The sequence below is a fragment of the Mobula birostris genome, chromosome 1, assembly GCF_030028105.1.
Source record: "Mobula birostris isolate sMobBir1 chromosome 1, sMobBir1.hap1, whole genome shotgun sequence".
Classification (NCBI taxonomy): domain Eukaryota; kingdom Metazoa; phylum Chordata; class Chondrichthyes; order Myliobatiformes; family Myliobatidae; genus Mobula; species Mobula birostris.
Window position 1 is genome coordinate 89526872 of NC_092370.1, and position 24381 is coordinate 89551252.

At 42.6% G+C, this 24381-nt stretch overlaps 1 protein-coding gene across 1 annotated transcript in view; it reads left to right on the forward strand.

Moving 5' to 3' along the window:
• The first annotated feature begins 10231 nt into the window (after nucleotides 1-10231).
• The window catches only part of LOC140201873 (protein APCDD1), a 49415-nt gene continuing 35265 nt past the window's right edge, over nucleotides 10232-24381 (forward strand). The window contains exons 1-2 of the mRNA XM_072266664.1: nucleotides 10232-10806; nucleotides 23221-23401. Of these exons, the coding sequence (XP_072122765.1) occupies nucleotides 10743-10806; nucleotides 23221-23401 (245 nt within the window). The 5' untranslated portion in view covers nucleotides 10232-10742. The remainder of the gene's footprint in view (nucleotides 10807-23220; nucleotides 23402-24381) is intronic.

Below are 24381 nucleotides of genomic sequence, written 5' to 3' on the forward strand. Positions count from 1 at the left end.
TTGTGGGGTACAGTAGCATAGTAATATCACTGCTTTAGGACTGAGTGGCTGAAGTTCAAATCTCAATAGAGCAATCAGGAAATTTAAGCGTGTTTAATTCTGGAATGAAAAAGCTGTGAGTGATGATGCTGATCAAGAAATTATAGGACTGTCTATAATCATTTTAATTCACTAATGCCCTTGAAGATGAAATACAAAGCGCACAAGGACGCAAGAAAGTAGCAACAAGCCGCCAGGCCTAGCAAGCTTGTTACATTGTTCAATATGAACATAGTCACTTTGCTTCAGGCCTCCACCCCAGTACCTCCTAACTCTCAAAAAAAGTCTTTCAATTATTTATCCACCTCCACCTTAAATATTTCTATTAATATAGCCTCTACCCAAAAAGGATTCATTACCTATTGAGAGAAGGAATTTTATGAAATCCTTCATAATTAATGGGCCAGGTACTGTACAAATGTGACTGCATAGAGCATAGAAAGTAGAATGGGAACAGACCTTTCAACACGTGATGCTGTGTCAAACTAATCAAGCTATGAGCCTAATTAATCTAATCCATCCTGCTCATGCATGACCCATATCCCCCCACCCACAACATTGTCCGCAGATTCAGAAGCCTATCTAAGAGTCCCCTAAAAGGATCTGCCAATCCTGGCAGTGTATTCCAGGCACCTGCCATTCTCTGTGTAAAAAAAAACTGGCCCAAACATCTTCTTTGAATTTTCCCCCTCTCACCTTAAATGCATGCCCTCTAGCAATAAACATTTCTACCCTGGGAAAAAGATATCAGCTGTCTACTTTCATAATTTTACAAACCTCTATCAGAGCTCACCTCAGCCTCCACCACTCCAGAGGAAAATAGCCATCATTGTCATTCTGAAATGGTTTCTGTAGCCAGTCAGTTCCTGGGCAGTTAGAAATGGGAAAAGATGCTGGCATTGTCCATGACGTCCACATCCCAAAGGTAGATTTAAAGAAATGCCAGAACAGAATAGCACATAAACTTCCTGTGGGGAATTTTCTTCGGTAGTGCTTTGGGTTGATGGTCTTGCACTCCTGTTCTTGGGCTCTGAGTCTGTGGGCAGTTCAGTGGTACAAATGGTTTAGTGTTACTGGTTCACAGCTTCAAGAACAAGGGTTTAATCCAAACCTCAGGGGGCAAGGCACTGATCTGTGTGGAGCTTGCTCACTCTCCCTGTCATGGTGTGGTTCCAGCCGAGTGTTCAGGTTCTCCTCCACATCCCATAGTGCCACTGGTAAGTTAAGTCACTATTGCAAGGTAGCTGTGGCAAAAAAAATCCAAAGGGAGGTGAGGAACATATGTACGTGTGCATGCAGATGTTCCCATGTGTGTGCATGTGTATATGCACACGTGCATGTGTGTGTGTGAGAGAGGGAGAGAGACAAAGCTGCAGAGCTACAACAACATGAGTGGGGATTGCCCTACTGGCAGCTGGCACAGTGGGTCCAAGTTTCATCTAGGTACAATAGGTGCTGCTTCATGGGATGGGTAGGTGTTTAGGACACTGTGCACTATTTCCATTGTTGGTTCTTGGGCTCTGAATTCAAGTTTTCGGGTCTGGATTTTCTTTCTCCATTCTGAGCAGTGATGGACCAGGGATTCCTTTGAGTCACTCAGTTTGCTATATTTCAATCAAAAAGATTTGAGAAATCCTTAAAGCATTTTCTCTGTCCTTCTGGAAACCTCTTACCATGACCTCTGAAGATCTACGTGCCGTGGAGTTTTCACAATTACCTTGGGACCACATAGGAGCCTTCCAACTGACCTGGTTTCTTCCCTCATCCCAAAGTCATGCTGGTTGGTTAATTGGTATTATATGTGAGTGAGTAGCTAGACAATCATAGGGAGTAATTGGACATGTGGAAGAAAATGGGTTGGTGGGAAATAAGAGGGAGACCAGGATTGATGGGATGGCTCTGAGATCTGGCATAGGCTCAATGGGCTGAAAAACCTTATAATTTGTCATAAGGACAGTATGAAGTACGAAACAATGAGCAATGAATCAAGCTCCAGATTAGCGCATCTGGTTCCTGATTCTACTAATGATGTAGCCTGCTTATTGGAAGTATTTCAGTGTGATCAAGTTTCAATGCTGGGATGTTGGCCTGAAACGTGTGGACACATTTGCCTATCCTGCCGAAAGATAGGGAGGATTTGCATGGCCTCTCCTCCATTGCCTTGGTATCGACTGTAGAGGGGTCGTTGCTCCTTAGTACACTAGGACCATAGTGTGAAATCTGAGCTCCTCGTCTTTGAAATTCTTTCTCTTGGTTGTCTAAAGGTTATATTAGTGCACTGGATGTAGTAATGGCTTTCATTGTCTATGTCTACCCAGCTGAGGAATGGCTCTCAGGATAGAGAAGGTGACTGGTATTTTCCAGGCCGTCATTGTGGGTTTTGATTAATGTGTTGAGCAGTGGAGGTGGGAGAGTAGAGGACATCACCTTAATGTGACATCCTTCTTCCGACTCTCTTTGGTGATGGGATCACCATATGAGCACTCTAAATTGATGACTGATCGACCTCAGTCAGACTTCAGGCTTCTGTACCTCCTGTCCAAAAGTACTGTTAGCAAATTACATGCCAACAGGGCACAGGTCAGGACTAACACTGGTTCTGTAGCACTGAGGCACTGAAGCAACATCTCCACTAGTTGTATCACTGTGATGCACAAAAAGAAAAGCCTTAACCAGCAGTCACTTACAGTGAAATCATTCAAGCAGAAAAAAAAATCAGAATAATTACTATTAATACAGTTTAAGTGTTAAAAGATTGTAAATTGTAGACAATTCCTTCCTTAGTTCTGTGAGGAAGTCCTATTTATCTCAAATAAATAGAACATAGTAAGTCCTTGAAATCTGAAGTGGAATGAGAAGATACTGGGAATATGCCTAAAATATGAATGTGTCATTTTCGTTCATACATTAACAACATGTCCATCTTTTTCAGATTGTTCGTTCCAACTTGCAAGCGTTGCCTGGAGTTTTCATTTGATGTCAAATGTGCTCGATACTTAAAGATGTCAACAAATGAATAGTAAGGTAACTTGAATAGGTCAATTCACTGTTCTACTGAAAGAAATTCAGCTGATTACCATTCCCATGCATGAATTACCCGACCCTTCTCATTATTTTGATAAGAATCGGTTAGCTCCTCTCTCTTTACTCTGTATCTCCAACGGGCCTTTTCAGTTAAATGATCAAAAAGAGGAATTTCAATTAGTCACAGACTAATCATCAAGAAATACTGAACGCAAACAGGCTGTGTGAGCCACTGAGCTTGTGCCAACCATCCAGAACCCAATACACTAATTCTAAATTAAGTATAATTACTGTTAAATTAAGTTTATGTTAACTTATGTTTGTACTCTGCTGTTGCAGCAAGAAGCTCATTAACATCACATTTATACCCTGTGTATGTACTGTATGTCTATGACAAAAAACTTGAACCCGTACACTGTTATTCAATGCTGTCCCTTTTTATTCTCCTATATCCCAGTAATGCCCAGCCTCCCAGATTCGATCACTCATTCCAACTAGCAGCAATTTACACTGACCAATTAACCCATCAACCTTCATGCTTTTCGGATGTGGGATGAAACAGCAGCACCCAGGGCAAGGCCATGCACCCCCAGGGAGAAGATACAAACTCCAGACTGGCAGCACCAGGGCTTAGGGCCGAACCCAGGTCAGCGGGGGATCTGAGGCAGCGGCTCGCCTTCCTGTAGCTTTCTTCAACCTCCTATTCTAAAGTTTGCATCATATCTCGGAGGTAGCCCTTGATGTGACTGATGAGGAAAGTAGTGTCTGTTTGGAAAAGCGAATTAAACAAAAGCTGTAATTTTGGAGAGTGATGTTTATAAAACTGATGCAAGTGTTTTTTTTTAATGACAGCAATATTATGGGGGCAGGTAGTTCAAAGTCAAAGGCAAAGTAAATTTATTATCCAAGTGCATGCACTTTACCATACAGTACCTTGACATTCATTTTCTTGAAGTTATTTACAGGAAAATAAAGAAACACTATAGAATTTAAGAAAAGTTATTTATAAACAAAGACTAACAAACAATCAATGTGCAAAAGACAAATTGTGCAAGTAAAACTGAGAACATGGCTAAAGAGTATTCAAAGGTTGTTCCACTCTCGATTTGAGTAGAATTCATTTGAGTAATTGCATCCAGGATGGATAAAGCAGGATTAATAGAATTTCCACCTTTCACCTTGTGTGCCTATCTCTTCTATTAGAATATGTTAAAACATTTATCGATATGAAATACATTATGTTCACCTCTCTATACTTTCTGGTGCACCTTGTTGTTTCTTTAGCATATTGTCTGTTTGTTTTTATGAGGCCAAGTTGCTAGCTCAATGCTCAACCCAGCATGAATGGAAAGCATGCAAATTTGAACCCAGGGCCACTCGCCTCGCAGTCCAGTGCTGACGCCCCGGACAGCACCGATATGAGTAACTGGCTGTTAAATAGTCAGCTCAGGGTCAGTACGCACAGTAGTCACTTTATTAGGAGTATCCGTGGTCCTCTGCTGCTGTAGGCCATCCGCGTGAAGGTCATGCATTCAGAGAGGCTCTTCTGCACACCACTGTTGTAACACATGGTTAATTGAGTTACTGTCTTCTTCCTGTCAGCTTGAACCAGTCTGGCCATTCTCTTCTGACCTCTCTCATTTACATGGTAGTTTTGCTCGCAGAATTACAGCTCACTAGATTATTTTCGTTTCTTTCACCATCCCCTGTAAACTCTAGTGACTGGTATGCATGAAAATCCCTGGAGATCAGGAGTTTCTAAAATACCAAAGCCACCCCCTCTTGCAACAAACATTTCATGGTCAAAGTCACTTCGATCACATTTCTTCCCCATTCTGATGTTTGGTCCAACAACAACCGAACCCCTTGACCATGACTGAATGCTTTAATGCATTGAGTTGCTGCCACATAATTGGCTGATTAGATATTTGCATTAACAAGCAGTTGTACACTTGTGCCTAATAAAGTGGCTGCTGAGCATATGTTGTCATGTGTGCAAAAGTACGATGAGACACAGAGACAATGAAAAGCTTGTTTGCCGTGGCATCACAGGCACTTAGATTCAGACAGCACACAGAACATAAATTATAAATGAACCAGAATCCGTCAGGTTTAACATCACTGGCATATGTTGTGAAATGTGTTGCTTTGCAGCAGCAGAACAATGCAATACGTAAAAAGTACTATAAATTACACTAAGAAATATACATATTTTAAAAATTAAATTAAATTAAATTAAATTAAATTAAATAGTGCAAAAAGGGTGCAAAAGTGGTGAGGTAGTGTCATAGGTTGGTTCATTGTTGATTCATAAATCTGATGGCAGAGGGGAAGAAGCTGTTCCTAAAATGTTGAGACCGTGTCTTCAGGCTGCACTACCTCCTCCCTGATGGTAGCAGTAAGAAGGGAGCACGTCCTGGGTGACGAGCGTCCTTTATGATAGTGAAGGAAAAAAACTGAAAACCAAGACCTTAGTGCAAAACGACACAATCAGAGGCAGTCCATGTTAGTGTAAGAGGCAGTTCGTAGGATTCCATTTCTAAGGTAGGCCAGGGTTATGCAGGTCAGTTCAAGAAACAGGTGGTGATAGAAAAGTAGCTGTTCCTGAACCTAGTGCTGTGAGGTTTCAGAGTTTTGTACTTCCTGCCTGATGGTAGCAGCAACACTGGGAGTAGGATTCCTTGGTGATAGATGCCACCTTCTTGAGGGCATTGCCTGCTGTGGTTGTTTTCAGTGGTGAAGAGGGCTATGCCTGTAAAGGAATGGGTTGAGTCCACTACTTTCTGCAGCCTCCCGGGTTCCTATGTATTAGAATTGCCATACCAGGCCATGTTGCAACCAGTCAGGATAGTTTCAGCAGTTCATCTGCAGAATCTATTAGAGAATTTGATAACATGCCAATTCTCCTGAAGGTTCTCAGTAAACAGAGACAATAGCATGCCTTCTTCATGATTGCATGAATGTTCCAGACCCAGGTCAGGTCGCCTGGGATGCTAACTCCCTGGGATTTGAAGCGGCTACCGCTCCCCATTTCTAACCCATCAGTGAGAACTGATATGTGGTGTTCTAGCTTATACCTGAAGTGTAGCTTTTTTGTGGTCTCAGGATATTCCACAGCTTTTTATAGCTATGAGGGCTGATTGATAAGTTTGTGGCCTAAGGTAGAAGGAGTCCATTTTAGAAAACCTAGCACATTTATTTTTCCTACATTTACACACCTAGTCCAGCAGTTATGGAGCATACGGATCCTTTCTTTATAGAAGTCGGTGTCTTGGACCTCCAGAAGTGGTCCACAGCAGGGATGATTGATAAGTTTGTGGCCTAAAGTAGAAGGAGATAAGGAGAAACTTCAAAATTTCTGCATTTTCGCTCAAAGAGTTGAACTGCACGCTCATGTAACAACAGCTCTATAACTCATCACCTTCTACCTTAGGCCACGAACTTATCAATCACCCCTGCTGTGGGCCACCTGGAGGTCCAAGATGCTCTTGTTACATGCACGTGTAGTTCAACTCTTTGAGTGATAATGCAGAAAGTTTGAAGTTAATAACTCATCTCCTTCTACCTTAGGTCTCGAACTTATCAATCACCCCTGCTGTGGACCACTTCTACAAAGGAGGGATCCGTATGCTCCACGATCGCTGGACTAAGTGTGTACATGTAGGAGGGGACTATGTTGAAAAATAAATGTGCTAGGTTTTCTAAAATTGACTCCTTCTACCTTAGGCCACAAACTTATCAATCACATTTTGATCCTGTGCTGGAGTGTCATATAAAAGGATAGTTAATCAATGCCAAGTGAACTCCTTTAAACAGGACCGTAAAGAGTTTAAGCAACAGCTCCCAAAGGAAGCTTCCCACAAAGATCTGCAATGTGAAATTCTCTTTACTCGCTTCTAATTGCATCAGACATATGTTCAACAGGATCCCTGGCACCCAACACCAGAGATGTCCTCAAACTCACTGAGCAGTCAACCACTTTAAAGAATGTTCCCAGACAGCAAGCTAGCATGGAAACAAAACATAGTTTTCACTGATCCTTTGATAAAAGACCATTTTCAATTTTAATCTGTAAAAAAGCTGCTAAATAAAGAAAGGAACTCTTAAGATTGTGGCAGAAAATGAAAACCATCAATAAGCTGCATGAAAAATAAAACAAATTGAAAAATTTGTAGTTTAATGAATTATAATCCACTTACTTCAAATATAACAGTTACATTTTGATACTGATTTTTTTTTGAGCTCATCAAAATTTTCAGAGCTCTCTTCATAGGGCACAGCCTATATATGTAGAGCAGTTAATATCAATATTCTCTGCCCAGAACAAGAGAGATACGGCTATTTCACAGTGATTTCAAACTGGAGCAGGTTTTAAAAAGGGGGTTCGGAGTATGAAGGGATTTGAAATCTTGAAGAGGATTCTTAAGAATGGGGTAGGTCCTGGAAAACTTTTTCCCATGGCAGAGGACAGTGTCGGTACCCTTTATTATTTCATTATTGTTATTTTTACATTTTTTTCAGCATTACTTCAGATTTGCATCGTTCTGATGTTCTTGTGCTCATTGCTGGGGTTATTGTTAATTTATTATTACCATCCGTCCTGCTTTCTCTCCGAACTTCATGCAAGCAAGGAATTTCATTTCACTCTGGTGTAAACTAATCCGACTCTGAATCTGTAAGGAGTAACAAATTTACAACAGAATTAAAGAAGATTTTTTTTCACCCAGAGAGTGGCTGCAGTTTGTAGTGCACGTCTTGAGAGGGTTGTGGGAGCAGAGACTCTCACAACATTTAACAAGCATCCAGACGAATATTTGAATTGCCAGGGAATTAAAAGGCTACAGACCAAGTGCTGGATGATGGGATTAGTACAGATGGGTACTTGATGGTCTGTATAGATATGATAGGCTGAATGGCCTGGTTCTGTGCTATATGACTTTACGACTTTATGCTTTAAGCACCAAGGCCTGAGAAACCACCTGAAAATTGTTAGCGCAGTTTCCGAAAAAGACTGTCAGTCAGATCCATTGTGTCAGACTTAGATGGACGCGAAGGACCAGTAATAGAAAATATCTAAATCTTTAATGGTAGACACTTAACTCCAGTACCAACCATGCCTTAGAGACAATGCAAAGGTATAAATGAAGTCGAAGTATGTTTGGAGGACGTGAAGGGCTCTACAAGTGTATGTTTACTCTGCAGCTCCAAAGACAAAGCACCACAACACTGGTCTGAGAGATCCTGGGACAAATTTCCTTTGGCAATACCTAATGTCAGACAGGATCCCCACACCCAGCAAATGATTCATCATCAGATGGAGCTCCTGATGGACTTGACATGCGTCTTGTGTATCCAAGCAATGAATATTCCAATGTGCTCCAGAAACTTTGTACAGCAGCTTTGCAATTAACTTGGTAGATTATAAATCAAACCAATGTAAGGATGCTTCATAGAACAAAGGTCCTCATTCCCTGCTTTTAGAGTCATGGAGTTACAGAGGGATACAGCATTGAAACCGAACCTTTGGCTCAATGAGACTACATTGTCCACCAACCAACCATTCACCTCAATCCCCATTCATATTCTCCCCACATTCACGTCAACGCACTGCAGATTCCTTTTCTTGCCCTCACACCCGCGGCAATTAACTTCCAACCAGGACTTGCTTTGGACGTGAAAGGAAACCCCAGCACCCAGTGCAAGCCCGTGCTGTCACAGACAGAACGTGCAAGCACCACACAGACAGCACCCATGCTCAGAGCTGAGTCAGGGTCACTGAAGTGGGAAGGGACTGGCTCTACTAGCTGCCCCTGGTTAGGTATGATTAGAGTCAGATTAGGAATGGGCTCCTGTATGATGCTGGGTTTTCCATTAAAACACTTATGGGTAAGTACTGTATTACGCTTCAACCATCAGGAACCGAAGGGGATATCTTCACTCACTGGATCACTGAAAATGTTCCCAAGGACTCTTCATCTCATATTCTCAATACTTATTGCTTACTTATTGTTATTATGTCTTTCTTTTTGTGTTTGCAATTTCTTGCCTTTTGCACACTGGTTTATGCACAGCTGCTGAGGCCTTTCCTTGATTCCATTATTTGAATTGCTGAGAATGCCCACAATAAAATGAATCTCATGGTGATATTTTGATAGTAAATTTATTTTGAACTTTGACCTTCATGGGTGACCATCAACAGCAGCAGAATAACTATGTCCTAAATCACACCAGGTGAAATTGACCCTTGCACACCAGTGCCATCCAGTCTTTCATGCTCATGTTGATAATAAGGATTGTATTAACAGACTAAACTGAAATCATTTTATTATATCTGATCCTCTAAGAAGTTATAATCATGTACTCTGGCTCCCCAATACACAATGCCTCCCTTGTAAAACTCTGTCCTTGTCAACCCCCTCCTTGTCTCTCCCTGACCTGCAACCCTGACTGAAATCTGCTCCTCTGAATCTGACCTGATCATGGTTATAATTGCTCTACCACTGGCTCCTTGCCAAGTTTTTGGGGCTCCCTCCAACCACGGCTCCTTGAAGATACTCTTTAAACCTCTTTAGCCAAGCTTTTAGTAGCCATCCTCTTATTAATTTGTACATTCCTGCTCATTGATTGGAGACGCATGTTGTTGCCGGTTAAAGACGCCGCAGATGAGTTTATTAGCTCCGTGAACCATGACATTTATTGTTGATATGAAGCTGATACCAACGCAGAGAACAATAAATATAATGATATCAGTGTAAGTTTGCCGCTGCAATTTAGTATCAGGTGAACAGATCATTGTTCGTTTTATTCGGAATGTGTTAAAGTAGCAAGTTTAATCTGCTGTCTGAGCAAGTATAAGGCAGCGACTTGTAAACTAATTTCCCTTCCCCATCTAAAGCGAAAACTTGCTTTGAAGAGATGGTTCATTTATCAAGAAGTACCTAGAGGGGACGTTTTGGGAGGGGCGTGGTCGTGATCTTCCTCTGTACCGACAGAGGTTGGAAGCTCTTAAAAACCAATAAAAGAACACTCTTATTTGTTCCTGAGACGCCGGAATGAGGGCCATAAACGCATCTCTTTGAAGCGGCACTGAAGAAGCAGCGAGTCTCCACCTCCCGACCCTCAGCCAGTGTTGATGCGCTGGGGAACAGAGAGGCCTCCCGCACCACGACAGACATACTCGCTGACAAACTCTGGGCAGCTGAGCAGAGTGTAGCAGCGAGCCCGCGGAGAATTCGCACGGCTCCCGGTGTCTCTGCAAGTGGTGCTTTAACGAGGACACTTTTGTAGAAAGCAAAGGGGGTGGGGCGAGTTTTTAATCATCCTGCATCACACACAGAAAGTTTCTCAGAAACGTCTCTTGTTTCTTTTGAACATCCGCACAGTCTTATCTCAACGAACTCGCGCGGACTTTTAACTGCGCCGCCACTGGAAAGTGATCATCGCAGTAAACAAGCTAAAATTCAGCCTGCGGAAGGGGGCAGAAGGGAAGGGGAAAGTCACGAATAAGCCACTCTCTCTTCCTCTTCTTGGGTGCCTGCTAGCTTCACACGCCGATGCGAACTGAACTTGCTCTTCACGAGTCTGTCTCAAGGCGGTTCAAAGCGGGGCCTTGATTCGTGAACTGAATCTGTTGGGTGGAAAGAGTTTCGGCAGAGTTTGCGGTGTGCGTCCGAAGGGAAATGGTGGCTTTACACCTCCTGAAACCAGTCTTCTCTTACCTGGTGCTGACGCTATTTTTTCCTGGTGAGTTATCCATCAATCTCCGACGTGTGCGCGCGCGCGGGCGCGCGCGTCTGTGTGTGTGTGTGTGTGTGTGTGTGTGTGTGTGTGTGTGTGTGTAATGCGTTTACACACATAGATATAAACTTATGGCTCAACACTGTGCATCGACATTAATAAACCTGTTGATAACAAGAGACTACAGATGCTGGAATCTGGAGCAACAAAATGCTGGAGGAACTCAGCGGGTCGAGCAGCATCTGTGGGGGTAAAGGATTCGTCAGCAATCAGGGTCAAGACCGTGCAACAGGACACCTGTCTTTTTTTCCCAAAAAGATGCAAGCTGTTGGAGGAACTTGGCAGGATTTATGAGGGGAGTGGACAGTTGGCGTTTCGGGTGCACACTCTTTTAAAATGCTGTAATAACCTCATCATAATAATTCGTTGAGGGTTTGATTATATATTCTGTCCACGTGCGATTGGATTCAGTGGCATTGGGATGCTGAGAGTTCTCAGTGAAATGCTGTATCACAGGTGGTTGTAGTTCTAAGTGGTGACCGCGTTTGGCAAATGGCCCGTGTGCTTTCTTCACGGACCATTCCTCTTAGAATTAGTACCCGCGAGTTTCAGTGCGCCCGGCCCAATCGTCAGGATCGCACGGCGGGCGCTGATTGGAAAGCTCGGCGCTGAACATCAAAGCTGGACAGGCAAGTGGCGAGGAGCAGGTCAATAAATTCATGGATAAATGTGAAGGTCATTGGTGCGGGGACTTTGTTTCTGAAAGAAATATAGTTTATGTTACCTTTCCGAATCCCTGCTGAAATGAAGTTACTCAGGAAGTACTCTTACGCATTATTTATTTATTTGTAGGTTTATTATTGTTGCTGTAACTTACAGTATTTTATGTCTTGCACGGTGCTGCGGCAACTAGCAAATTTCACGACATATATCAGTGGTAATAACCCTGTTTCTGAAGTTATTTTTAAATGTATTTAAATATGTTGAGGCGCAGGTTCTAAACAGTCGACATTTTATTTAGCAATTTAAAAGTTGGAGATCTGTTGGTTAAACCGCACCGTAACTTTACCCAGCGGCCGATTATCAATATCGTGCCTCTTTCGTTCACTTAATCAAGCGCCGCGGCATCCATGAAAGACAACCCTCTAAACACGACAGATTTCAATGCAGGGCACTGAAAGTTCTACTGGGATATTAGCGGCCCGGAGCTGCGAATCACTGAGGTTCAGACCTCATCTGTTTGATATGATAAATCATCTTTCTCTCTCTCTCTCTCGACCTAGCGTTGTACCTTGAGGTTGATGAAAAGAATGCAGAGTTTCCGACTTGGTTCGTTCGGTCCAAGAGCAAGGTGCGGCGAGGCATCCCACGCAACAGTCCTGTACCTTTAATGATTCGAAGTAAATCCAACACCCAGTGGAAAGTTTAAAGATGTGCAGGATAAGTTTTTTTTATCATGTGCCTGGAACGGGCTGCCGGGTTAGTGGTGGAAACAGATAGGATAATAGCTTTAAGTTGCTTTCAGATAGATATGGATATGGAGTATATGCAGGCAGGACAGATTTAGCTTAATTTGACATCATGTTCGGCGCTAACACCGTGGCCTATCCCTGTCCTAGATTCTATGTAAAATTGAACTGACGTTATTGTACACAAGTGCGCAAAATAGTTCATTGAATAATCATCTCTGACATGGATGCAAATGAGAAGGCTTTCAGTGAGATGATATTAGCTGTGCAAGGAAAACAATGAACAGTTTCTCGTAAACTCCACCACTTGAATTTTAATTAGGTCTTCAGTTCAGTTGGCAGTCCCCTGCTGTTTGTCCCTAGACAGATTATTTGTGCACTGGTGTCCCTGACCAGATATCAGGAAGTTGGACTAATGCCAGAACAGATTTCCTGGGACCTGCTCCATCTCCATAAATAAGTGCATCTTTTTTTAATATAAACCTGACTCTAGTGCACTGATCCACCGTTACCAATCTCCCAGACCCCTCACTTCTAACTCCATCCTACATTTCTCCCCATTTGTTCCTGTCTTGGGTGGATTTAATTTGAGAATGGAGTGAAAATAGAGTAGGACTGTGTGTACGTGGTGTTGCCTCCTGAGAATCAGAATCAGGTTTACTATCACTGACATACGTCGAGAAATGTGTTGTTTTGCAGCAGCAGTACAGTGTAGGTATAACTAAATACCATAACTTTCAATGAAAAAATAATAAACGGTGCAGAGAGGAATAGCAAGGTAACATCCATGGACCATTCAGAAATCTGAATGCCGAGGGAAGAAACTGTTTTTAAAATATTGAGTGTCTCTTCGAGTTCCTGCACCTTCTCCCTGATGGTAGTACTGAGGAGAGGGAATGATGAGATAGGGGTTTAGAATGTGTGTGATCTCTGCTAAGGTGTTTAGCCCATGGAAGAAATGGGAGCAAAGTCCTAATGCGGGGTTTCAAACCGGGATGTTGACAGTTACTTTCATCCCAGAGAATTCACCTGACCTGCTGAGTAGATTGCTCCAGTTTCCAGTATCTGCATTCTTTTGTATCTCCTCAGAAGAATTGGGATGGGAGACTCTATACTGATGCTTTTTTATGGGTTCGAGCCATCTGTTGTGATATGTGCTTAATGCTGCCAGGCTCCATTCTGTCCCCAGCCATGTCTTCTGCTCCACATATCCAGATCATCCACTGACATCCACCATTCGGGGAATATCACCTTAACACAAGCACAGATCTTTGCTTTCACAACTTCTGCTACAATTCAAATGTATATTGGACAGCGCAATATCAGAGCTGGTAGAGTCACTGATGAAGCTGGGTTCTATTGTGGCCTTTAGTGATGTCTGTGTCCGCAGAGATCTCCTCTGGATACTCGTGTTTTCAGCCACATCCCAAAGTAAATAAATTGGCCTCTGTGAAACATCCCTGGTATGTAAGATCGCGGTAGACCCTGCTGGGAGTTGAAGGAGATGGGAAGACAATAAGAATGGAATTGCTTTACATAAGTGGATGGTTGATGGTCAGCATGGACTTGGTGGGCTGAAGGGCCTGGTTCCTACTGTATTTTTCTAAGGCTCTATGTTGCACACTTTGAGTAAAAGTTAATCCCAAAGCACTTCATGGAAATGCCAACAAAACAGCAAAAATTGATCAAATACTTGAGTGTAAATACTGTCAATGCATGTTATTACTTCAGGTGAATTAGAATCCTCAGGCACTGAGACTCAGCAAAATAATGCTCTCTCTATAATTCCTCTTTCTCTGTCTCTGGAGGGAGCAATGAAGCAGTCATCACAAAAACAGTGTTGCTAAAGGGAAGAGGGAGATGTCTTTATTTGGGCTGTTGCAATACTCTACCAGTGGGAGGTTGGTTGTGACAGAAATCATTAGGGAAGAGGATAAATACTGAGGCAGAATGTTTTGCTGGGAGAGCCAGGGAAGTGAAATTAGTCTTGGATCATTCCATCAAAGTGCAACTAAACACAGAGCTGAATGATTTCCTTCTGTGCCAACTGCCTTCATGGTTATGAATAAAATATTTGATAATCCTTTTAATAAATGTGAAATTGATGCTTGCAGTTTAACATAAGTTCAGTCTAGCTGACACATATACACCAGAGAGAATTCACACTTCCACAACCCGTATACCCATCAATCATATTTAGAAGCAGAGAGCCGACAGCCACTTCTCTCCAATTATTTTAGGTGAGGTGAAGCAAGTTTCAGTTTTGCTCAAGGCTCTAGTGGATCCTCTAATTCTCTTTATAAGTCGGTTTGCTGCTACACTGAACTTACAACCCATGCATGTCAAACTAAAGCTGTGTGAGATTACTGTCTCCAGGGAATTTCATTTCACTTTGCTCTATGCTCCACCTTGTGACTGCAAGTTCAGCATTGGTAAACTCGCACTTTAACCGTATCTCAACGAATGCATTGAGCAGTTGCAAACAATTACAGAGCTAATGAGTGGAAGGTGGGTAGGAACTTAGAAGCAGTTTTTTCAGGATTCATTCAATGTAATTGAGCTTCACTGAAAGTAATCTAGCAGTGAGAGTAGTTCCAATGAGTCATATTGAGATTAATAGCTTTCAACTAAATAAACATATTATCACGCAATAATTTATAAACCCAAATAACATCAGCTTTTGTCCTGAACCTGTCCTTCCCACCCCTCTATAGAACCCCAGTTTGCATGCTACTTCATTAACAGGAGATTTGATTAATTTCTAAATGACTCATCGTTTGATAGGCTTATTTATTGAATATTGGAGCTGTTGTTGCATGTTTGAATACCAATCTAGTTGATGGCCTCTTCATTTGGGAGTGGAGGTACATTATTATTACTGAGGATAAGACTTGCCTTGTTCCCATTATGGATTGTATGAAACACTGCAGTGGGAGAATTACTATGATACCAAAGGGCTGAAGACCCAGTTTACAAAGCCTCAGAGTAAATATTACTAAGGGCTATATCACCTTTTGGCACCTCAGTATCAGAATTATATTCAACCAAAGATGCTGGAAATCCTGATGGAATGCTAGAAATATTCAGTAAAGCAGCAGATCTGAAGAGAAGGGAAGAAGTTAAAAGTTTTAGGCGATGACTTTTTCATTTCTGATGACATGCTCAAACCACAAACCCAGCAGCTGCTACCCAACCTGCTGAGTATCATTAGCATTTTCTTTTAATGTTGAGTTAATGAGTTAAAATGTCTCCTGCACCCTCAGCCCAAAGAGATTCTTTGGTTCTTATTCCTCTGATAATTGCATCAGGTTAATTTGCATGTTGACTCGAGAACTCCTATTAAAGCATTAAAGACATCGTTACCAGCAGGAAAGTCTTATGTTCAAAATGTAACAATGAATTTGTACAAGACTTGAGCCAAGAGTACTGTAATCACAAACAAAAGAAAATCTGCAGATGCTGGAAATCCAAAATGGTGGAGGACCTCAGCAAACCAGTTAGTATCTATGGGGGAAAAAAAGTACAGTCGATGTTTCAGACTGAGACCGTTTGCCAACAGTACTCTTAGCAGGATCAGACTCAGTACTGGTGGAGGGCTATTGAGGTTATAAAGGCACTACGAATAAATAAGATGATGCCTAATGTGAGCAAATGTAATCAGGAAAACAAAAATAACTCCATTAATGAGTGGTCTAAAACTAGAGGATACAAATGAGGCAGGCTGAGAAATAATTGCTTAACCCAGGGTGTGGTTGTCAGCACTGAAACTCACAACACTCGAATTGGCAAGGCATAATAAACAAGCAAGTGCTGGCAAATTGAATTAGTCGAAGTGGGTACTTTAAATATCAGGATAGACATGGTGGGCTAAATTTATTATCAAAGTACAACAGTGAGATTCATTTTCTTGCAGGCATACTCAGTAAATCCAATAACCATAATAAAATCAATGAAAGACTCCACCAATAGGGCAGACAACCAGTGTGCAAATACAAAAAGAAAGTAATAATAATAATAAATAAGCAATAAATTGGTTAAAAAGGAACATACATTAAATGCTGGAGGAACTCAGCAGGCCAGGCAGCATCTATGGAAAAGAGTTCAGTAGACATCTTGGCCCGAAACCTCAACTGTACTCTTTTCCGTAGATGCTGCCTGGCCTGGTGAATTCCTCCAGCATTTTGTGTATTGCTCGGATTTCCAGCATCTGCAGATTTTCTCTTGTTTTTTGCTTAAACTTTATAACTCAGTAACAACATTGAAATATGAGGCTAGTTCTCTTTAACATAAGGCTATTTGTCACGTGTTTAAAATGCTGAATAGTTGGGATAGGGTTGATTGAAGCTGAGGGGTTCTGCTTGTTCAGAATCTAGACTTAGCAAGCAGATCCAAAAGGGGCTTAGAGCAAAAAGCAGAAAAGACATCATTGCCTCAAAGGTTGTGGAACTCAGTGTTAGTGATTGAAGCAAGAATAATATCAATTTTCTCAACGTTAACTGTGCCAGACGAGGGAAAAGGATAAAGTCCTGTGTAGGGTTGAAAAAGAAAACAAAATATAATATTGTAGCTACAAAGTGCAGTGCAGGTAAACAGCTGAAATGCAAGACCATAACAGGGTAGGTTGAGAGATCAAGAATTCAAGCATCAGCCCGACAATTCCTAAAAGCCTTTGAATGTCTCTGTCAGGAAATGATCAGGCAAATGGAAAGCAGCGGAAATTATTTCAACCTCTTGAACCGGAAAATCATTCAGCTTGACTCTTGCTGCCCCAGCCCACCAGATATCACCTTCTTCCCTCTGGCCTTCACTATCAATGAGGCAGAGACAGAGGGGTCCTGTCCCTTCAGTTTCATTAAACATATTGGAGCAATGGAGGAAATTCCTGAGTGACCTGTTTAATCATTGTGGGGGTTTTTATCTTCACTTCTTCACCTGGCAACCAGCTAGTTTCAATTGGATGACAAGCCTGTGGGTAGGATGCAATTTATAATATGTTGTACATCATTTATGTAGTTGAATTTGGAAAAAAAGGAGTTTATTATTTTGCACTTCTGCCTCAAGTTACACTACTGCTTTGAAACGCTGTGGCCTATGAAGGGTTAATGTTAATTGCCTTCCATTATACTCCAGTTTTTCTTGGCTGGCTCAGAATAAGTGCCACGGCATCAGTGATGCACCAGTAACCCGCACAATCAAATAACTTGACTTGAACAGAACAGCCATTGTATGGCAGGATTTGGAGTGAAATTCTGCTGAGATTATTTCACTACATGCTGTCAGAAAACACGGCAGCACATATTATTGCAAAATTAGGCATTGCCACATTGCTGCCGCAGAGCATCTCCAAACAGTTAAAAATTTATAATCCTTTTTCTTTTCTTCACTTAAATCACACAGTTGAAGTAATCTTAATCTAGCTGCTGTAATAAGTGAGTAGGACCTTGCCACTGTCAGTGCGGTCAATTTTAACCTCTCAGTCAATCCGCCCTTGTGCTGAAACACTTGTGTAATAATAAAGTCCATCAAGAATCCTGATTCATTATCTCAACTTGCAATAATGCCTCCGGAGATGCTGCCGAACCCACTGAGCTGCTCCTGCTGCTTGATTCTCGCTCCAGGTCCTGACATATGCATTTGACACATTTAGGCAGCAGTGACACAGCTGGTAGAGGTTCTGCCTCACAGATCCAGCATTCCAGGTTCGATCCAGATCGCAGGCATTATCTGTGTGGAGTTTGCACGTCCCTCCCTTTGTCTGTGACAGTTCGCCAATGCCTCTACTTCCCCAGGAGGCCAAACAAATTTGGCACATCCCTTTCGAGTATTACCACTCCTTACCAGTGATTGACCATAGAAAGCACCTACCTAGGTGCATCATGGCTGGTCTGCAACTGCTCTGTTTGGGACCACAAGAGACTAAAGAGACTTGGGGAATTCAGCAGGCCAGGCAGCATCTATGGAAAGAGAATAAATGGTCAATGTTTTGGGCCGAGACCCTTCTCAAAACGTCGACTTTTCCATAGGTGCTGCCTGGCCTGCTGAGTTCCTCCAGCATTTGATGTGTATTGCTTTGGCTTCCGCATCTGCGTATTTTCTCTTGCTTGTGAAAGAATGTAGATCTAGGCTCGAGGACAGCTTCTCCCTACTGTTATAAGACTATTGAACAGTTCCCTAGTATGATGAGTTGGAATCTTGACCTCACAACTATCTCATTATGATATTGCACCTTATTGTTTGGTGGCACTTCCTCTGTAGCTGTTACACTTTATTCTGTATTCTTATTGTTTTACCTTGTTGTATTTCGATGCACTGTGTAATGATCTGATCTGTAAAACAATATGCCAGACAAGCTTTTCTCTGTATCTCGGTACATGTGACGAGAATAAACTAATTCCAATTCCAATTCCACCAAGTGCCTTGCTTTCCCCCCACAGCCCAATGGCATGCAAGTTGTTAGGTTAATTCTTCCTACTGTGATTGAGGGATACATCCATCGTCAATGATCCACACCTTCTGGGTCATGCCATCTTCTCACAGCTACCATCAGGCAGGAGGTACAGAAGCTTAACGTTCCACACCACCAGCTTCAGGAACAGCTATCTTGCTTCAACTATTCAGTCCTTGGACCAACCGTTGTAGTGTAAAGTGGTCAGAATGTTACCATATTGAGGAAATGATTAGGGGCAAGTATTTCCCTGTGGGAAGAATGAAAGCAATCAGTTAAGTAGGTCATTAAGGAACTAGCCAGGCAGTGTTGCAGAGGTGTTTGGGGGAAAGGTCAGCTGAGGATAATTAGGTTAGGCATTGAGACTGATATCAGTTATCAGGGTGCTTTCAATGGTAACTTAGAAAAGAAGCAACAGGCAAGTTCATCTGGGGAGAAAGCATTTCCTTTCTGAGCTCAGATGAAGGCAATTGTGCTACTAGAACCAGAATCAGGCTTATTATCACTGACGTTTGTCATGAAATTTGTTGTGTTGCAGCAGCAGTACAGTGCAAGACATAAAGAAACTATGCTAATTTAAGAAGTATATAATAAATAAATAGGTAGTGTAAAATAAGAGTAGAATCGTAAGGTAGCTTTCAGAATTCTGATGGCAGACAGGAAGAAGATGCTCCTAAAACATTGGGGTGTGTGTCTTCAGGCTCCTGCACCTCTTCCCTGATGGCACTAATGAGAGAAGGGCATGTCCTGGATTGTGGAAATAGGTGGTTAATTAAGCTATCAAAAATTAATTCCATTCCCAGGCTCATTGTGATTGGGGGATACTGTGATATCCCATTTGATGTAACCCAAGCAGTTTCTCTTTTTGAGGTCCTCACCACCTTTCAGGATAAAGCAGCTCACTGATTGTCAAACCCATCAATCACACCAAACAATTACTTCCGTCACTGCCGGTGCAAAGTGATTGCAGTGTGTGCCATATACAAGATGCACTGCTGTAACTTGCCCAAGCTTCTCCCACAACACTGAACCCAGCTCTTCCACCAACAAGGTCAAGAGGAACAGCTTCTGCGAACTGTATGGGGCTATTAGCGAACTGCAGAATGCACACCCTGATGGACTGTTTATTGTCGCCAGAGATTTTAACCACATGAACCTTCAGTCAGTGCTCCCCAAATTCCATCAGTATGTGGATTTTGCAGCGAGAGGGGAGAACGCGCTGGACCTTGTTTACACAAACATTCCCGACGCGTACCGGGCGAAGCCCTGCCCCCACCTCGGTTACTCAGACCACATCTCTGTTATGCTAATCCCAGCATACAGACCGCTCGTCAGACGCTCCAGACCAGCTCAGAAGCAGGTGAAAACCTGGCCAGCAGGAGCCATCTCTGCTCTTCAAGACTGCTTTGAGCACACTGACTGGCACATGTTCAGGGAGGCTGCAACCGATGGCAACTTTACCAACTTAGAGGAGTACACGGCGTCAGTGACGAGCTACATCAGCAAGTGCATTGATGATGTCACTGTGGCCAAGACCATCACTATGCGCGCTAACCAGAAGCCATGGATGACCATGGAGGTGCGTGCGCTGCTGAGGACCTGTGACTCCACCTTCAGAGCAGGCGACAAGGCAGCCCTAACAACAGCGAGAGCCAAACTGTCCCGGGCCATCAGAGAGGCAAAGCGTGCACATGCCCAGTGAATCCACAACCACTTCCAGGACAGTGGCGATAGGCGGCGCATGTGGGAGGGCATTCAGGACATCACCAACTACAAGACAACATCACCTGACTGTGCTGGTGATGCCTCTCTCCAAGATGCGTTGAACAACATCTATGCTCATTTTGAGGCAGAAAATGACGTGGCGGTGAGGAAGACCACCCCTCCTCCAAACAACCAGATACTGTGTCTTACTGTGGCCGATGTGAGGAGAACCCTGTGCAGGCTTAACAAAAGAAAGGCTGCTGGACCAGACAATATTCCTGGCAGAGTGCTTAGAGGATGTGCAGATCAGCTAGCAGAGATTCTCACTGACATTTTCAACATCTCCCTGAGCAGCGCCGTCATTCCTACATGCTTCAAGGCCGCCACCATCGTCCCCATGCCGAAGAAGTCTTCAGTGTCCTGCCTCAACGACTACCGTCCTGTTGTATTCACACCCATCATCATGAAGTGTTTCGAGAGGCTCGTCATGAGGCACATCAAGACCCTGCTGCCCCCCTCAATGGACCCCCTGCGGTTCGCGCACCATCCCAACCGCTCAACAGATGACGCCTTCGCCACCACCCTCCACCTGGCCCTAACCCACCTGGACAAAAAAGACACATACGTTCGAATGCTGTTCATAGACTTCAGTTCAGCATTCAACACAATCATTCCTCAGAAACTGATTGGAAAGCTGAGTCTAATTGGCCTGAACTCCTCCCTCTGCAACTGGATCCTAGGCTTCCTGTCTGGGAGACCTCAGTCAGTCCGGATTGGAAGTAGCATCTCCAATACCATCACACTGAGCACGGCCCCCCCCCCCCCCGCAGGGCTGTGTGCTCAGTCCACTGCTGTTCACTCTGCTGACCCACGACTGTGCTGCAACACACAGCTCGAACCACATCATCAAGTTCGCCGATGACATGACCATGGTGGGTCTCATCAGCAAGAATGATGAGTCAGCATACAGAGAGGAGGTGCAACGGCTAATGGACTGGTGCAGAGCCAACAACCTGTCTCTGAATGTGAACAAAACAAAAGAGATAGTTGTTGACTTCAAGAGAGTACAGAGAGACCACTCTCCACTGAACATCGACGACGACTCCGTAGAGATCGTTAAGAGCACCAAATTTCTTGGTGTTCACCTGGCGGAGAATCTCACCTGGTCCCTCAACACCAGCTCCATAGCAAAGAAAGCCCAGCAGCGTCTCTACTTTCTGCGAAGGCTGAGAAAAGTCCATCTCCCCCACTTCCCCCATCCTCACCACATTCTACAGAGTTTGTTTGAGATCATCCTGAGCAGCTGCATCACGACCTGGTTCAGAAATTGCACCATCTCTGATCGCAAGACCCTGCAGCAGATAGTGAAGTCAGCTGAGATCATCGGGGTCTCTCTTCCCGCCATTACAGACATTTACACCACACGCTGCATTCGTAAAGCAAACAGCATTATGAAGGACCCCACGCACCCCTCAGACAAACTCTTCTCCCTCCTGTCATCTGGCAAAAGGCAACGAAGTACTCGGGCTCCCACAACCAGACTATGTAACAGTTTCTTCCCCCAAGCCATCAGACTCCTCAATACCCAGAGTCTAGACGGACACCAACTTACTGCCCCCTACTGTGCCTATTGTCTTGTTTATTATTTATTGTAATGCCTGGACTGTTTTGTGCACTTTATGCAGTCCTGGATAGGACTGCAGTCTAGTGTAGTTTTGTGTTGTTTTACGTAGTTCAGTGTAGTTTTGTATTGTTCATGTAGCACCATGGTCCTGAAAAACGTTGTCTCGTTTTTACTGTGTACTGTACCAGCAGTTATATTCAGAATGACAATAAAAAGTGACTTGACTTGACTTGACTTCATGGGAATGCTGCCACCTGCAGATCAATCTGTGAACTGCATCCCATCGCCAGTCCTTTGTCATCGGGTCAGGAATGCAGTGGTTCCATCACTCTCCCAAGGGTTATTAGGGGTGGATAATAAATGCTGATCTTGCAAACAACGCTCATGTCTAAGCAAAGATAATATATAAAAGGTTACATAAAACTCAGCAGACTAACCAGCATATTGGACCAGAAATGTTAACTCTGTTTCTCTTTTTTTCACAGTAACTGCCTGGTTTGTTGAGCATTTTCAGTATTTTCTGTTTTTATTTCATATTTGCATCAGTTTTGTTATAGTGCTTATTGAGTCAACTAAAGAGATTTTTCTTAAGAATATACCTAACTAGCAGAATTTTAATTTTATAGCTTTTAATACATTTTTTAAATTTCCAACTCCTATATGAAGCAAGATATTAAGGATATATGTCTTACTAATGGGATTGAGTTCTCTGGGGAGATAACTAAGAATGAGGAAGGGAGGGTGGGAGATGTCTCTACTAGTAAGACATTTGACAAGGTCCTGCATGATAGACTAGTCCACAAGGTTACAGCACAGATGAGTAACTGCAGGAAAGTATTACTGGGGTAAAAGGTCAATCATGATCTTTTCTTATTTTCTTATTTCTAAACACGTTTTAAAAGTCTAGCAGTTTAGAGTAAAAAAAAATGGATCTTATACAACTTGAAACTGAAGATCTTGAAAATTGGCCAGATTAAGAAGATTATGGCACCAAATCATTCTATTTGTGAATAGCTTGTGGCATTCTTTATTAAATTTGTAAACTTGAATTGATTCCTGGAATCTCCTCTCATGATTCCCCATGGAGTGTGTGTTAAAGAATTCAATCAAGAAGTTGGTATTTGCCATGTTCATCCTGGGTTCACTTCTGTGATCTATTGTATTGTGTTTCTTTCCAGGACTGTATGATGCTTCAGCTTTACACTACTCGGAGGAAGTGCTCAACAGACCCATTGAGAAGATCCTTGGGAAGTTTAGCAAAGATTTTCAATGTCACCATATGTTAAAGCACCTGTACAATGGAGCTAGGATCACTGTACAAATGCCACCCCAAGTGGAGAGCCACTGGGTCTCCACAAGGTGAGTAAACACCAATTACAGCCCTAGTTGATAATGTTTATATGAAAATCTGATGATCAAGTATTTCTACTAAGTGAATGAATATTGTGGTCCTTTTCCATTCACGATCCATTTTATTTCTAGAGGATTAACAAAAACATAATCTTGTCCCCAAGCACTGTTCATTATCTCTATCATCAATTACTTCCTCCACTGGTCCTGTAAATATCTAAATATATTGTATCTCTCTCTTTTAGCATCCCCTCAAAATGTTGCCTTTAATATTCCTTATTCCTTTATTTACAATACTCTTAAGCTGCTGAGCATCTGTTTTTCTTACCCTTTACAGTCAATTAAGTCTTAAGATTACATGCTGCTTTTGAAGATTTTGCACTAATTCTTTCAAACTTGTTGATTTGGACACGTAGTCTTTCATCCAATTTAGAATAATTCAGAATAGCTTAGAACCTGGCCAGCATTATACGGATGTTCAGTTGATGGGATCACTCACTATTTATCGTGCAGCTCAGGTTATACAAAGCTACCTGTACCTGAATTTATGTTGTTTGTGCCAGATTTAACCCTCTTGACTCAGAAGCTTTTTAAGTTAAAATCTCTTCAGACATCTCTCAAAAAATCTAGACTGGCAGCTCTCTGTTGGCAATCTAGGCCGACTGCAAGTTAGGGCAAGGCTCTCTTCGTGAGAAATGTTTATTAACACAAAGAGTTCCCAAGTCAGAAACATGATCTTGCACCAATTTCCTACATGGTAGAAGATGCCTGCAGCCCCACAGCGGCTGGTCTTTCAAACGCTTGCTTACCTGTATGTGTACAGGCTGTACAAAGCCAGGCATTCATAAGCTGTGGAGGCACTGCACCTTCTTCATTTGAATTGTTAAGGCAAGGACTTGTCTCCTCTCTCAGGTGAACATAAAATATCCAGTTGCTATTTTGAAGATGGAGGGTGAGATATCCTGGTTAATATTTGTCTCTTAGCCAAT